Source organism: Rhodnius prolixus, unplaced genomic scaffold, assembly GCF_049639745.1.
Source record: "Rhodnius prolixus isolate KJV_2025 unplaced genomic scaffold, Rpr scaffold_11, whole genome shotgun sequence".
NCBI classification, from domain to species: Eukaryota; Metazoa; Arthropoda; class Insecta; order Hemiptera; family Reduviidae; genus Rhodnius; species Rhodnius prolixus.
Genome location: NW_027411625.1, coordinates 11,902,807 through 11,917,008, shown reverse-complemented (window position 1 = coordinate 11,917,008; position 14,202 = coordinate 11,902,807). Strand labels below are relative to the sequence as shown.

At 36.7% G+C, this 14,202-nt stretch overlaps 1 protein-coding gene across 9 annotated transcripts in view; it reads right to left on the bottom strand.

Annotated features, from left to right (window-relative positions):
- Positions 1 to 14,202, bottom strand: part of LOC141459341 (multiple PDZ domain protein-like) — a 111,695-nt gene that overhangs the window by 20,577 nt on the left and 76,916 nt on the right. For 5 of the 9 annotated variants that reach the window (XR_012461447.1, XR_012461448.1, XM_074138328.1 and 2 more), the window contains 7 exons: positions 12,657 to 12,677; positions 7,368 to 7,944; positions 5,855 to 5,959; positions 4,610 to 4,735; positions 4,389 to 4,523; positions 4,153 to 4,293; positions 3,623 to 3,713 (listed from right to left, as the gene is read on the bottom strand). Coding sequence is in view for 7 of the 9 variants with exons in the window: in XM_074138328.1 (XP_073994429.1) it covers positions 3,623 to 3,713; positions 4,153 to 4,293; positions 4,389 to 4,523; positions 4,610 to 4,735; positions 5,855 to 5,959; positions 7,368 to 7,944; positions 12,657 to 12,677 (1,196 nt within the window). In the remaining 2 variants the exon portion in view is untranslated. The remainder of the gene's footprint in view (positions 1 to 3,622; positions 3,714 to 4,152; positions 4,294 to 4,388; positions 4,524 to 4,609; positions 4,736 to 5,854; positions 5,960 to 7,367; positions 7,945 to 12,656; positions 12,678 to 14,202) is intronic. The other 4 variants (XM_074138331.1, XM_074138332.1, XM_074138330.1 and 1 more) reach the window with 3 other exon arrangements.

Genomic DNA, 14,202 nt, shown 5'->3' with positions numbered 1-14,202 from the left:
AAAAATGTCTGTGTTCGTGCTTTTGCATGTTATCAGGCCAAAAATGCTCGACAAACTCAAATAGATCTTGATTTGTTGAAGGAAAAAAGGGTGTACGCTTGCGTAAGTAGGTAAAAGGCTTACACTCAGCAAAACTGACGGAAAGCGCTGGAGTTCGGTGGAGGCATTTTACATACACACAAACAAACGTAAACATGGCCGAATGTTTCCGGAATAGCGTCTGGTTTATTTCTGACAGACTTTATTAAAAAACAAGCCTCGAAATTAAAAAATAATTCAAAGTTTTAATATAATAAAACAATAAAAACTAGGGCTAGCGAGTTGAGCACTGGGGGCTGATGATGATGACGTGGCAACCAGTATGAAGGTCGACGGATCGGATCGAAAGTAAGTAAAAATTAAATAAAAAAATATAGCCTTTGTCCATTAATTGGCAATAGAGGTGGTAGAATGTTTCCGGTCCGCCATTTAGTCATCGCCAGCTTGGAAGAGATCCACCATCTTGTAAGCGGCCAATGCATTCGACGATGTAGGAGCTTAGAAAAGGTAGGAAAAGAATGGGGGTAAAGTTAGGTTTGACTTAGTAGGAATAAAGTTCAACTGGAATGGGTGCCGGGCCATGTGGGGATTAAGGGGAATGAATTAGCTGATCAACTGGCCAGGAATGGAGCTAGTACTCCCTTCATTGGCCCAGAACCAGTCCTGGGGATCACCAAGGGTGCAGTTCGTGGGGCTCTCAGAGATTGGATCTGGAGAGAACATGAAAAGAACTGGGTGATGCTTCCTGGGGTCAAACCGGCAAGAGTATCATGCCCTCACTGTGTAAACAAAGAACCAAAGAGACTCTGGGATTGGGCAGAAATCAGATTAGTCTGGCTACAGGCCTATTCACAGGGCACAGGGCAGGTTCAGAAAGCACCTGCACAAGATAGGGCTTATTAGTTCGGAACCGTTGTGCAGATTGTGCCAGGAAGAGGAGGAAACGGCCTCTCATTTACTATTCCATTGCGTTGCAATCGAGAGACTGCGCTACGATATCTTTGGAACTTTGAGGCCAAAGGAGATTGAAGCGCAGAAAGAACTGGTAGGGAAAGTCCTCCACCTTTTTAGAAGTTGAGGTTTCATCTGCTAGACTTAAAGAGGAAGGCACAATAAGCCTCTGGTGCCGTGGGGTATGGGTCCCGTCCCGCTTTTTTAAAATAAAATAAAAAATTCTAGTAGGTATGAGGAGTGAGGCCTGTGCTCAGAGTAGAGGTTAACTTCCTCGCCGAATGCGATGATTGCGAGAGGTGGCAAGAGGCTGTGGTAAAAGACTTCAGTTCCATGAAGAGTGGTGATAGAAAGGAGGGTTGAGCTTGCCGCCATTTCGCACAAAAATGTGTGCCAGAATCGGTATTTTCCCCCTACTATAAATAAGTAGTTTTAGCGACACATTTAACGCTAACATAAATATAACTGATAGGACCCGCTAACTATATTTAAATACCACTTTTGACGAAAACCTAACAGGCCCTCTCCCTTGGAGAGGCCTTGGCTTATATCGTTGCCTAATCCGATGATTGGTTGGTAAGTAGTTTGGATGGAGGGTAAGGGCGTGGCTTACAGCTTCGTCGAATTCAATGGTCAATGAGCTTGTTTGAGTTTTACTTAAAATTCGAACCTTGATCTTCCACAAAAACCAATCAATAAAAATCTACGTATACGTATGTTGTGAAATTATTATTATGAGGTCTCAAGAAAATTGTAGGAGTTCTTTGGGTGAAATTTTAAAAAACTTAAAAAAATTAATTTGGTTTAGTAATGCAATAATTATGTTCGATTTAAAAATACATTAAATGTAAAATAATGCCTATTTTTTTTGGTGGGCTTTACGTCCAACTACCAAATTAGGTGTCGTATCAAATTAATTGCAATTCTTAGATTCCATCCATTTAGGACATATTTGACCATCATACATTACTATAAACTTCTCATATTAACCATTAAATATAATGAAAGGTCTAGACCGAGAATCAAACCCACTATACCATAATACATCTTAACTTTGCTTTGCTCGCCTCTAACCATACAGCTATATTGGTGCCCGTATTCGATTTGAAAATCATCTTTAAACTTGAAATTTTGGCGTTACATTTAACCTTAATTAAATAAAAATAAGCGATAGGCCCCATTCACTATATTTAAATGCCACTTTAAAAGTACGCGTAATCACCCCAAACCACAAGAAGTTCCTTTAATAATTGTTAAAAAAAATATATATTTAGAATAATCATTATCATTCTATGTAAAGTAATCTCCTTAAAGTAAAAACCTAGAGTTTAAAAAGTTAAGTATAAGGGTTGATTAAACGACAAAAGGGTACACAAATCAGCGAGTACCCTACATTTCATTTATTTATACTGGCTCGCAGTTTCAGCCAGTAAGAAACGTCCGATAAAGCTTATATATAAAATTAATTTGTTTTTATTTTTTTTGCCTCCTTCAGAACTGATTTCTCTTAATGGGCACTTCCTGAGTACTTTCATATTTGCCTTTAAACTATGTTTTTATGAATCCTTAAAGACAACATTAAACACAGAAAAATCTATTGTACTTTTGGGAATTTTATAACAATTGATATCTTTTATCAAATTTCCATGAATATTCTTTAGAATTTAGAGATGTCTCAGACACTTAAAATATTTTTGTTTTGTGTCGGAACCACTCGCCATTTAATTTGGATAGATTGTAATAGTAGATGCCAATCTATTAATAAATTTAGAAAAAACAAAATGCAAACATCAAGATACATTAACGAAATTATTCTTGTTTTAGAAAATCAAATCTAAGTGCTAGTTTAGTAAGGCAGTATGAAGCATGATATGTATGCTTATGAGCATGCTTAAATTTATGTGTAAATGGGCACTACTCTTTATGAAGTAATAACGCGGTAAAAACAATTACACAGTTTTTTTTACTTATTTATTTTATTGTATTTATGTTCAGGAAAATATTATTGAAGTACTTTACTAATTATCTGAATATCAAACTACTCTATAAGTTAAATACTTAATTAAATTGACACAATTAATTGATACATTTAAAGATTTACATTAAATGATAATTTAAGCATGAATTACAAGCAATTATTCAAGTTTTAATTAATGGCTTTAAAACATTCAGAAAGCGTGGAGATAGTTGATAAATTTGAATTTTTTAAATAAACTACTGAATAATAATATTGACTGCCCTGTGCTTAGCTGCCATTTCTTTTTATGTGCAATGCATGCTGTTTCTAACCAAAAAGTTATGATGATATAGCTCAACATTAAACTTCACAAATTTTATAGTACCCTAATAAATTTACCGAAACGTGGGTGTGATAAAAGAAATTTGTCTACAATATTTATTGGCCGTATCTCCATAATTTGCCTAGGATAACTAAAAAGAAACTTGAGCATGCAATATTGTGACAATAAAAAAAACAAAAAAAAAACGTGCAACAAACGGCATTCTGAGACTGCTTAAAGCGCTCACCAATACCTGTTCCACTCTCTTCAGAAAGCAAATACCAACTTACAGTCGTGAGTACACACACTAGTTCACAGCGAGAATGAATGAGTGACAATTGAATTTGACTCACTAGTAGTATAGCCGAACTGGTCTTCTTGTTCCTGGTCAGAAGCAATCTCCTGCTTACTTAGCCTGACATTGCCAGCACTGGCGCGAGAGATCTGCAATCATACAACGCCGTCCACTAGGCCTTAAAGAAGTGTCTAGGAAAGCTAAATGTTTCTCAACTATTTAAGTTTATTATTAAGCGAAGATTCACTTAGTTAGCTTAAACTGCTCTGGATTACAATAAATGGTCACTTGTTTTGTTAGGAGATTGACACCACATTCACAGTCTGTGACAGGAGTTAAAAGAGCATAGGTCCAGCTCAGAAATTATTCCTCAACTAGTGAGGTTTATTAGTACGTAGAAATTTACTTAGTGAACTTACACTGATCTGGACTAAAGTATACTGTCACATGTTTTGTGTAAGAATTTGCATCACATTCATTTACAGAGTGTGACAGTCCTTAAAGGGGGTTAAACGCAGCTCAGGCAAACTGGATGGTACTGACTTAGTGAGCTCACACTGCTCTGAACAACAGTAAGCTAGATCTAACCTCTATTCCGGCCGCGGTGCGGATCTTGCTCTCCAGATCCGTGAACTCGTCTTCGCTTTCCTCGCTGCTACTCGGGCTATAGTGCTGACTACTTTGCTCCTTTGGTGCTTCCACATTGTTACTCTGACTAGACGTTAATTTCTAGGACAAAAGAGGTCGATCAAATTTGCATTTCATTGAGGATCACTTCTCGGCTGGTTTAAACTTAAAGAAGTGCAATATTCTAGTAAACTCACTTGTGGTAAGGTTGTGGTAACTATGGGTCTTTCTACCTCTGACAAGGAGGCCGACTTCCAGACGTGAGCGCTCACGTCTCGGGCCGAGTTGCCGGCACTCACCGAGTCACCTTCCACATTCTGTGAAAGACAAGACTGCATTTAAACAATACCAACTTTTACTTTTCCTGATACTAGTCCAGATTATACAGAGAGAGGAATAAAATCGTGCGACTACTTGCCCATTGTACCAGCGACTGCACTAAGAATACGACCGGATTGCCAGCAGCTCGGATAATGTCGACGGCATACTCGTGACTAGCTTGTCTCAAATCAATTCCATCCACTTCCAAAATTCTATCACCAGTCTAGATTTCAAATAAAACATTCTAATTTCAAATTAAGAAGGTAAACGTGGGTGATAATTGGGCGGCTTGCAGATGGTATTGACAGCATTCTCGCCACACTGGCCATCACTAAACGGATGTCGAGACTGATAGACAACGACAATCTATTATTATTGAGTCAAAAGCCAGTTGGGTCCTGTTCCAATGGGACCACAGCTAGAAAGGCTTACAGCACCGTAAGGATAATCCAAGTTACAGCACTGCCGATCAAACAAAATAGCAGGGAAAATTATTTGACGATCAACGAATTAAGGACACAGGCACTAGTTTTTTCGCTGAATCCCTAAGCAGGCCTGCATCTTCTTTAATCGGGTGTAATTTAGGATAAAAATTAATTACAGTTCCACGTTGGGAAGTATACGAGATCGTAAGTATCCTGTGATTTTTAGAGACAACTGTCAAGTGAGAGACTGAAAACTGTCTACTTCTTACTGTTCTGCTCAGCTATCACTCATTGACTGATTCTGAGGATACTCGTCTTCAAACAGCGAAAGAGAGTACTAGAGAAATGTGTTAGGAAAAGGAAGGTTTGAATCTTCAGCCGTCGCGAATTATTTCTCTGCGTAGGCATTGCCACTTTGCCTGGCTGCTACGTGAATTCGCGACTGTGCCCTGTTCATGCTTTACAAACCACGCAAGTTTAAGCGCAGAAGAAAAGTGCACGAGATGATGTCGCGCCAAAGGAATTTAGAAGCCAAATTAGGAAAAAGCCCACTGCATATGGCCGTAAAAATGTACAGTGGTCTGCCTGAGTAGACATATATGAAATATTTATCTCTAACCGGCCAGCTAGTGCAGCGCGAAACCACTCAATTATTGCAATTATGCACCTAGGGTGGCCTGCTGAGTGTACCTACTGTATTTTTTCGTTACACTGGCTATCACCCTCCCTTCAAGTCCTTTTTTCCATAATGAAGAGAATGAACTAGTCAAGTCTAAGTCACTTTGAAGCATTAGTTTGTTTATTTGGTCTTGATAGGTTGTCTCGTACATTTTGGGCTCTGGCAATAACCCTCACACAAATGATATCAAAAAGCAGCTATTATAAATACGCCTAAAACGAAGATTTGTTTAGATTACCTTGAGTTGACCAGTTATTCCGGCAGGACTATCTGCAAGTACATTTTTTATAAAAATCCCTGAGATTGCTGAACAACTGTCTGGTCCAGCGTTGTAAAGATCAACCTGCAAGTGTCAGAACAACCAATGAGCATACACTATTACACCTGAGTCTCTTACCGCGAATCTCACTTGCAAATAACTGGATATTTAACAAATGCCTTTTTTCAATAAAATAAATATTTTATTACAGTAATGAAATGTAACAATAAGAAAATATAAGAAAAATAAAATGTACAAAAAATTGAAAAGATGAAGAAAATGGTGACTTTTTTTAGAAAGTAAAGGGAAACTTCACTAGGTAGAAATAAAATAAAATAAAAAATATCTTACTTACCTGTAAATAAAATATGAATTATGTTAATTGAATACAAAAGATATTTTTCACAGGATGCAACTTTTTTTTAATAAATCAGGCCTGTGTAATAAAAAATGTATGCATTTTTGTGTGTAAGTTTTAAATATTTCAACCTTTAATTGGGTTTTCTCTGGGGTTCAAATAGTAATTTCCCTGGGGCTCATTCAGTGGGGCCATCAAATTCAATCACTATAAATTTCAATTAGTTAGGTTCTTTTTGCAGGATAATATTGTCTATTTTATCCGACGTCGCACGCAAGTTTCTTCTATTTCTGACCAGTTAAGGATTTTAATTCATTATCAGAAGTTAGTGTATATGGTGTAGACACAGCTAGTGTAGTGTATGACAAAAACAAAATGGAAGTCTAATTCTATGTACCTAACTGTTAATCAACTTTTGATGATGGTTGAAAAAATAAAAAGGACATGCGCGCTAAGACGATAAATCAACAAAATTCTACTTCTTTTACAATATTTTCATCTTTTATAACTGTATTTGATTACATATAAACGAGTAATACCCAACTATGAAAATGTTCCTTTTCAGAGGAGATATCAGAAAGGCTTTAGGATTTCTCGGGCGGAAAGGTCAATTTCTTTTGTTATATTATTTGATATAAGTGTAGATTATCTACTACTGAAATCCGCTTTAAATTCTTTAATTGATACTTTTAATTTTAATACTTTAAGCTAATTTAATGGAATTTCAATTATTGTAAAAAAAAAATCAAAGGTTAAATCACGCGACGGAATTGGTGAACAAGTTTCAGGTACGAATGGTACGAACGTGGTCTTAATTCAATTCCAATGAATCCAAAGGTAGGCTAGTCACCACAGGTAATTTTTTTTAATGCCTCGCTGTAAATACAAGAACGTTCTCTATCTGGAAAATGGAAACTGTCCGAGAGGTTATTTTTCAATTTAAGAAAAAAGTAAACAATAGATGACGATCCATTGATCGTGTTTAGCACGTATGATATTAACAGTTCTGAAAGCGGATATGCAGGAAGAAGTTATTAATTAAATAACAGATCTCAAACAATCAAAGCGTTCTAATTTCTAAGTGGATGTACTTGCAAGGTTACTTTCAATGTAGCTTAGCAGAGTTAGATTTACCTTGCCACCGACAATGCTGATGCCTAAGCTAGTGTTCGGTAGCCTAGTAATAGATACGGTTCGCTGTGGTCCCCAATGTTTAGAAAGTAGGACGGTACAACTACTATTAGTAACAGTCATTTTGCGTCTACTTAGAAAACTACTACCGGTCCTTAACGTTTCGGTCACTATTAGTTCACTGCAATTTTTACCTAAATCACTGTTCAGAATGGGCTCGCTGATGCCCTTATACAACTTATTATTGTTCAACAGAACGTTCGCTTGGGTTTGTTCACAAATTGTCCGCACACTTTTCAAAGATTCTAAAGAACGTTCACGCGTCAAACTCGGCTGGACGCAGTTCACTGACTCGTCAATATCTTCTAACTGATCGTCACTATCTCCTTCAGCTGGACTTGGCTCGATTGTGAGATCTGGTTGGCCGGTCAGTTGATCCCGATCCGGATCAACCTGCTCGGATGAGGTGGACAGACAGGTAGTCAGCAGTGGGTCGCAGTCCACATACTCACTCTCCTTGTCTGAAGCGGATTCCCAGCCTGGGGGACTCTGCACTCCGGCTGGCCTGATGTACGGCGATCTGCAAACCAACATAAACATTTCAATAAAAACCATTATGTCGCAGCGGAAGTTCTTTTATCAGAGGGATTGCTCTATTCAGGTTCAAAAAATTTAGAGAGTGATCCGACGAAAGTAAGCTAAGTCCTAGGCGTCCTTTATCCTTAAATTCAGCAGTTCTGAAACTATCTTTAGAAGCGGATCCTTGCACACTAGCACCAGAAACCGTCTAGGTAAATAAGGCTTGCAACACTCATCGATAATTTGCCACCTGGAGCACCTTTCCAGCACGCTTCCTAGAAATATTCGACGGTCGATCCCCTTTTTTTGGTTCATACTGACTGAGGAACCAATTAAAAACGTATTTTTCTGAAATTAAGGAATATTTATTTCAAAAATAAGCAGCACTTGATTCACTTACACTTCACAACGAATGCTACTAACTATACGCGGAGTCTACTACAACAGATGAGTATAGAAAATATTTCTTTAATGGAATGTAATGTAAACAATGCAAAGAGTTCTTTTGTTCGTATACCGTTAAATGAAGGATAGAGAAAGAAATGAGAAAAAAAATTCTTACAAGTCTAAAGTGAATCTCCTGTGTGGAACTCTACATCAGACAAGTAAAAAATAAACTGGACGATAAATAATGTTTAAAAGATCAAGGAGTTGTTTGGAAAAAGGTGTACTCAAGTAAGTCAGTAATTATAATCTCAGTTAAGTTCATAGTTGTCCAACAGAGGTTGACACGTATATGGTCACGTAGGTCGTAACCTGTCAACAGTCGCAAATAAAAGAAAAATAAAGCCAAATGCCTCGTCATTTAATTATGACTCGCATGAATGGATTGAGTTTGGATGATGTGGAGCGAAATTTAAGGACAATGGTATTAGAAGGTGACACAAGTTGGCCAAAGATACGGCTACATAGACACAGATAGATGAGGACATGCACCTGCAAGGATTGTAGTGCAAAATAATTAAAAATATTGCGGAAAAACTTCTATGGGGAGTTGGAGGAATATAACGTTAAAACTCATTACAGTTTCATTTCATTAAAGTGTACGTTAGAACTCGTGTAATATTCATTATGCTGCATGCCTCGTATTCGTGAAGAATACGTCGTTAAAAATCGTTTTTTTGGGTGGTCCCTAAATTCAGCTCAAAAATTAGGCAACTGGATTTGGATGAATTGGAATTCAGCTTCAAGAAGAACAAGACCACAAAATAAGAGTACGGAATGCGGCAATATCTGAGAATGAAAGAACATTCCAACATATTTGACACTAAAGTGTCATTTAATCATGCAGAGAAATGAGCAATGCTATTTTGCCATGCAGCTAAAACGATAAGGAATAGAAAAAAAAAGACCGTTTTTCACATCATTAAATAAATTTTATTACCTTTTACTATTATTTTATTATTTTTCAAAATATAACCCACTATGATTGACCATTGCTAGGCATCTTTCTGCCACTGTTGGATTCCTTGCATTTTTTGGTTTACCAATTGAAAAATTCTTGCATTCAACTTTTAGCTTTATTTCTCCGACAAAAAGAAAGAAATTTAGTCGGGTACACAATAGATTACTAAGGGACAAAGGGCAGGTTCTGTTCCCAAGGCAATGCAGATAAAAGGCTTATCATCGCGGCCCTCCCTGAAGATCTAGTAGATGAACCACCCTTTGAACGAGGTTCGGCGTTTCGCCCACTAGTCGTTTTTGTAACTTGTCCCCCAAAACGGGGAGTATAAAAGATCGCATATCAACTTAGCGATGGCTACTGATGTTAAGGCTCCCTTCACGGCATTAGCATCTTAATTTAGATTCATAAAAAACCTCATAAGAGTGTCCCCTTCAAAGCCATTCTTTAATCTGAGCTCACACAATGAGTGGATGTGAAAGAAGTTCCAATGCCTGCATGTTCTTCATTTTGTCTTTTCTCTGTTCGGAGGCGTGCGAGGTAACGTTATCTTGCTGGAACAATACTTTTATACGAATAACATATCTAGTATATAATGTATCTAGTGTAATTTATGTAGTACCATAATGTATCTAGTGGTTGGCAATAAACTTCCTGAAAAAATTAATGGAAAGCCAACAGGGTATAAAATCTTGATGATACTCCATTCATATGATGTTTGTCTTCAAAAGCAGTTTGTGATTAGTTTCCAATTGGTTGTGATTAATGAGAAGTTACCTAGTTCGCATTGATGCAGCCCCCAATTCATTCATGTACCACTAACGTACTTCTTTTCCACAATATGCAGGTGTCAAGCATAATCATTTATTTACTTACTGCCAGCTCTGTAAAAAGTTCATATAAAGGGTGCGACTTGCTATTTCGTGAAATGCTTCTGGTAAGCATGATGAACTACTCGTAGATGGCAGTTGATGGTTTAGGGTGGAAGAACTATTTGTAAACATTACAATTTGGATGCACAATGCTAGATAACATCTTTTTGTTTGTATTACTCACAGTACTCTGTTAACCTTTAATTGTGAGAGGTATTTGATATCTTCATGGTTAGGTTTATCACTTTAGCTTGTACAAGAGATTTTTACCTTGCTAAGTTCCCTGATACACACTTAATACCTCACTTATTTGCAAGTGCTTGTAAAAAGTTCTTTACACAAATCTGTAAAAACAGTTATTTCTTTCAGATTCAAGGAACACTAGTTTTGCTTTCAGAAAAAAACTTACTTCCATTTCTGTCTCAAAGTTCCCTTAAATATATATATTTTTTTAGAAAATGTTTAGATAAAAGAAGAAAGTTGGTACTTTCTGTTTTCATTTTATTTATTGCTGGTACCTCATGCAAAAAACTACATTTTTTTTTGTAGGTTTAAGGTAGGACAGTTGTACAAGGTTTTATATATAAAAACTGTTTATTTATTCTTTAATTTTAAACTACACATAATAAGGCGCTCAAATATATTTTGGCACATATACGCCACTTACCCCGCTGCGGCACTCTGAACGTGCACTACGTGTGGACATTATACTGTTTTGTATCGTAATCAAGTTACTGCAATGACGGTTTGACGCTGAAGCCATCTCTTAGGAAGTTCCAGAATAAAGAATAACGGGATTGTTACTCTTTATGATAGGCAGGCATCCATTAAAGCCCTAAGTTCTAATGACAACAGCTTGAAACTTTCTGGGGATGTTTGACAATCTCAATGACGAGGCAGTAAAAATAAAGAACCCCTGCTATTGGTGTCTGGGCATGTTGGCGTAGAAGAAAAAGGAAAGGCTGAAGACCTGCCAAGCTAAGCCACCCAATCCCTAACTTATAAGCGAACCTCTTTTGAGATAAGCGACAGATCTTTTAAAGAGCTTAGGAACGAAAAGAGTCTGCAGAGCTATGCACTGGACATTAACCTCCCGGGACTAAGGAAAGCGAAGACCTGTTTGAAACAAATCCTCCCAGAACCTGGCTCTTCTCAGATATCCTATATAAGAGAAAATGTTGAAGAATCTTGCATGAGTGAACGGTTTTATAAAGGTCGCCGTGCGTTGTAAGCCAAGATGTAAATAAAACTAACTCAACTCTCTCACTCTATATATTTTTGATTAAATTACTTATGTTTATTTTTTTACTTAATTGAGTTAAGATATTGACTACATGTTTCACCACTAGTATTTATTTGTCTATAACTCTAGGATTGTATGCGGAATATTGGCATACATTACCAAGGCTGGGTTTAGTTTCCTGATAATCATCATTTATTTCCGAATGCTACCAAGTATAAGTTTCCATTGTCATGGCTGTGGATTCGTTAGACTTAAGTTTACACCAATATTAAGTTAGTCGGTTCGTTGTGTGAGGTCCTGTCTTTATGTTAGCTATTCTATTGTGTGCATTGAAGGAAATATAGTCTCTATAACATTCGTTGATTGCTTTCAAGAGATGTTTTATGTACAAGTTAGTCGAGGTGCTGTAAATATGATGTATTCTTTCTTGTCGCTTCCAATGAGATTTTCGGATAAGAGACTAGCACCTCTTTAATCGAACAACAAAACTGACATCTTGGACTAGCCGGATGAAGATTAATCCAACTCTTGAATGAAGAACCTTTAAATTTAAATTTAACTTTTTTTTTTAGAAATTGCATCAATATAAAAGACCATATACCGCGAGATTCAAAGTCCGGACCCCACAGGCTAACAAACTAACATGTTTTATATGTAATAAACTTAAGTGCAACGACTGTACACCACGAGTACTAATCAGATTGAAATTTGGAAAAAAAGACTGAAACATGTGCATAGATAGAGTTCGAATCAGTTTTAGCACTTCACGCCACAACACTCAGCCATAAGTTTATAGTGATGTGAGCAACCCTACAAACATATACTAAAAAATTAAAAAAACAAAACAATGAAATATAAAAGAAATAATGTGCAAAGTCAAAAATAAACAAACATAAAAAGCTAAAACCAATATACAATAACATATTAATCATAACTCAGTCAAGATGGCAGCAGCAATAGAACGCCGTTGCAGTCATCTACTAGCAACCAAAACAAAGTTTACTTTTCAATATAGTACACTTTCTATCGTACCATAGCCAGGGATGAGGTCAATGATTGAACTAACAAAACTGATTTCAAAATAAAAATAAAAAAATACAATAAAGGGTATCAATATATGTGTTGAATAAAAGAAACAGGTTATACTGCAACATTTATATCACTTAGGCAAAATTATATAGTGAGAATAGACTTACCTGTAGTAGTTTGGGAATATCCTACAGATGTGAGCATGCAATAACAGGTTATATGTGACTGATTAGCTTTAACATATGAGTGCGCGTTTACAAGTATATACAAATATCTGTAATCTCTACTTTGAATACAACGTGCTTTCCGAGGATATGAAAATTACACTGCAGGTGCTGAACACGTGGTTTAAGGAACGCCAAACTTGGAATGTGGATACAGGCAGCGGACTGTTAAGACTGACGTTGCGGAAGGGCACATCGTGGGCTGCGAACTCCATATATCTCCCATGTGTTTTGACAAATGAAATCTGTGGAATCTTAGATTTGAAGTACAATAGTTCTGTTTTTTATTTTTTTTTTGTAAAGGGTAAATTACGAAGTTATTACCAGCAGTGGCAAAGCTGGCGGGAGGAACTAAGAATTCCCCAAACTACATATGTACGAGTATAAGTATAAAATATTTTGTATAAACAGAATAAAAATTGTATTAAATGTTATCAAAGTTTCAACAGACTTTCATGACTCTCCACCCAGATATACGACTCGGAGTCTATGATCCAAGACTCATTCACACACATACACACTAGTAGGAGAAAGGCTGCGCTGGTTGCTAAGCGTTACCATCATCCTAGCGGACAAACTTTAGCTTTTAGACTCTAGACTGAGATGGATTTGAGCGAAATCGTTTTACTGGAAAAATTCGCTGGGAGATCGGTTAGATCCAAATCCTTATTTATAAAAACGTGATTCCACCAAAATTATTCAAACTAAATTAAAGTTTCTTGATTTTTGCACTGAAATTAAACATTTAATTCAGTTTAATATTACATTTTAGGTTAGGCGCACACCAGGTTGGTAAGACAACTTTAGGCAGGCTACAAGTTGTCACTGACAGTAAAGAAGTTGATGTTACGCTTACATTTTGTGAGTGGATATGCAAACAAGAAATAAGAAAGAAGATATTCGGTTCATTCATACCACAGAATTCGAGAAAACAAACTAAGCTCTTGAGAGACCTCCAAGAATTCCAAGGACATGCGAAGATCTTCTAGATAATGATAATTTTAAAAATTCTAGAGCTCTTCCAGGAAGTTCAAAAGCTAACAAAATTGGTCGACTCTACAGACACTGGAACGTGAGAAGCCCAGCAAATACTGTAAAGAGATGGAAGAGACTCTACTACAACTCACAATTTCGCTGTCTGCACAGTTATTGTGTGTTGGATTCAACTTATATCGAGGATAGGATATGGGAGCAATTTCGCCTGGAACCAGTAGGTAAACTCAATAAATATAAGAAGGTCGCAGTGAAAAATCCCTCTAAAAAAAATAATAAAAAACAAAAGAAAACTATGATTTTGATTAAAAGACAATATCAGGCTAGCCAGTTACACGCGTCCCTTAAAAGAAAGATTTGAGAATAAAGTAATGCTATGCATGTATGGTAGAGCTATGAGGTGTCATTCATTTTAAGCTGGTTGTTAACCGTTCTGCAATTACATGCAAAATTTACTTAAGTCAAGATCGCGTACATTAGTTTTGGCTGGAACAAT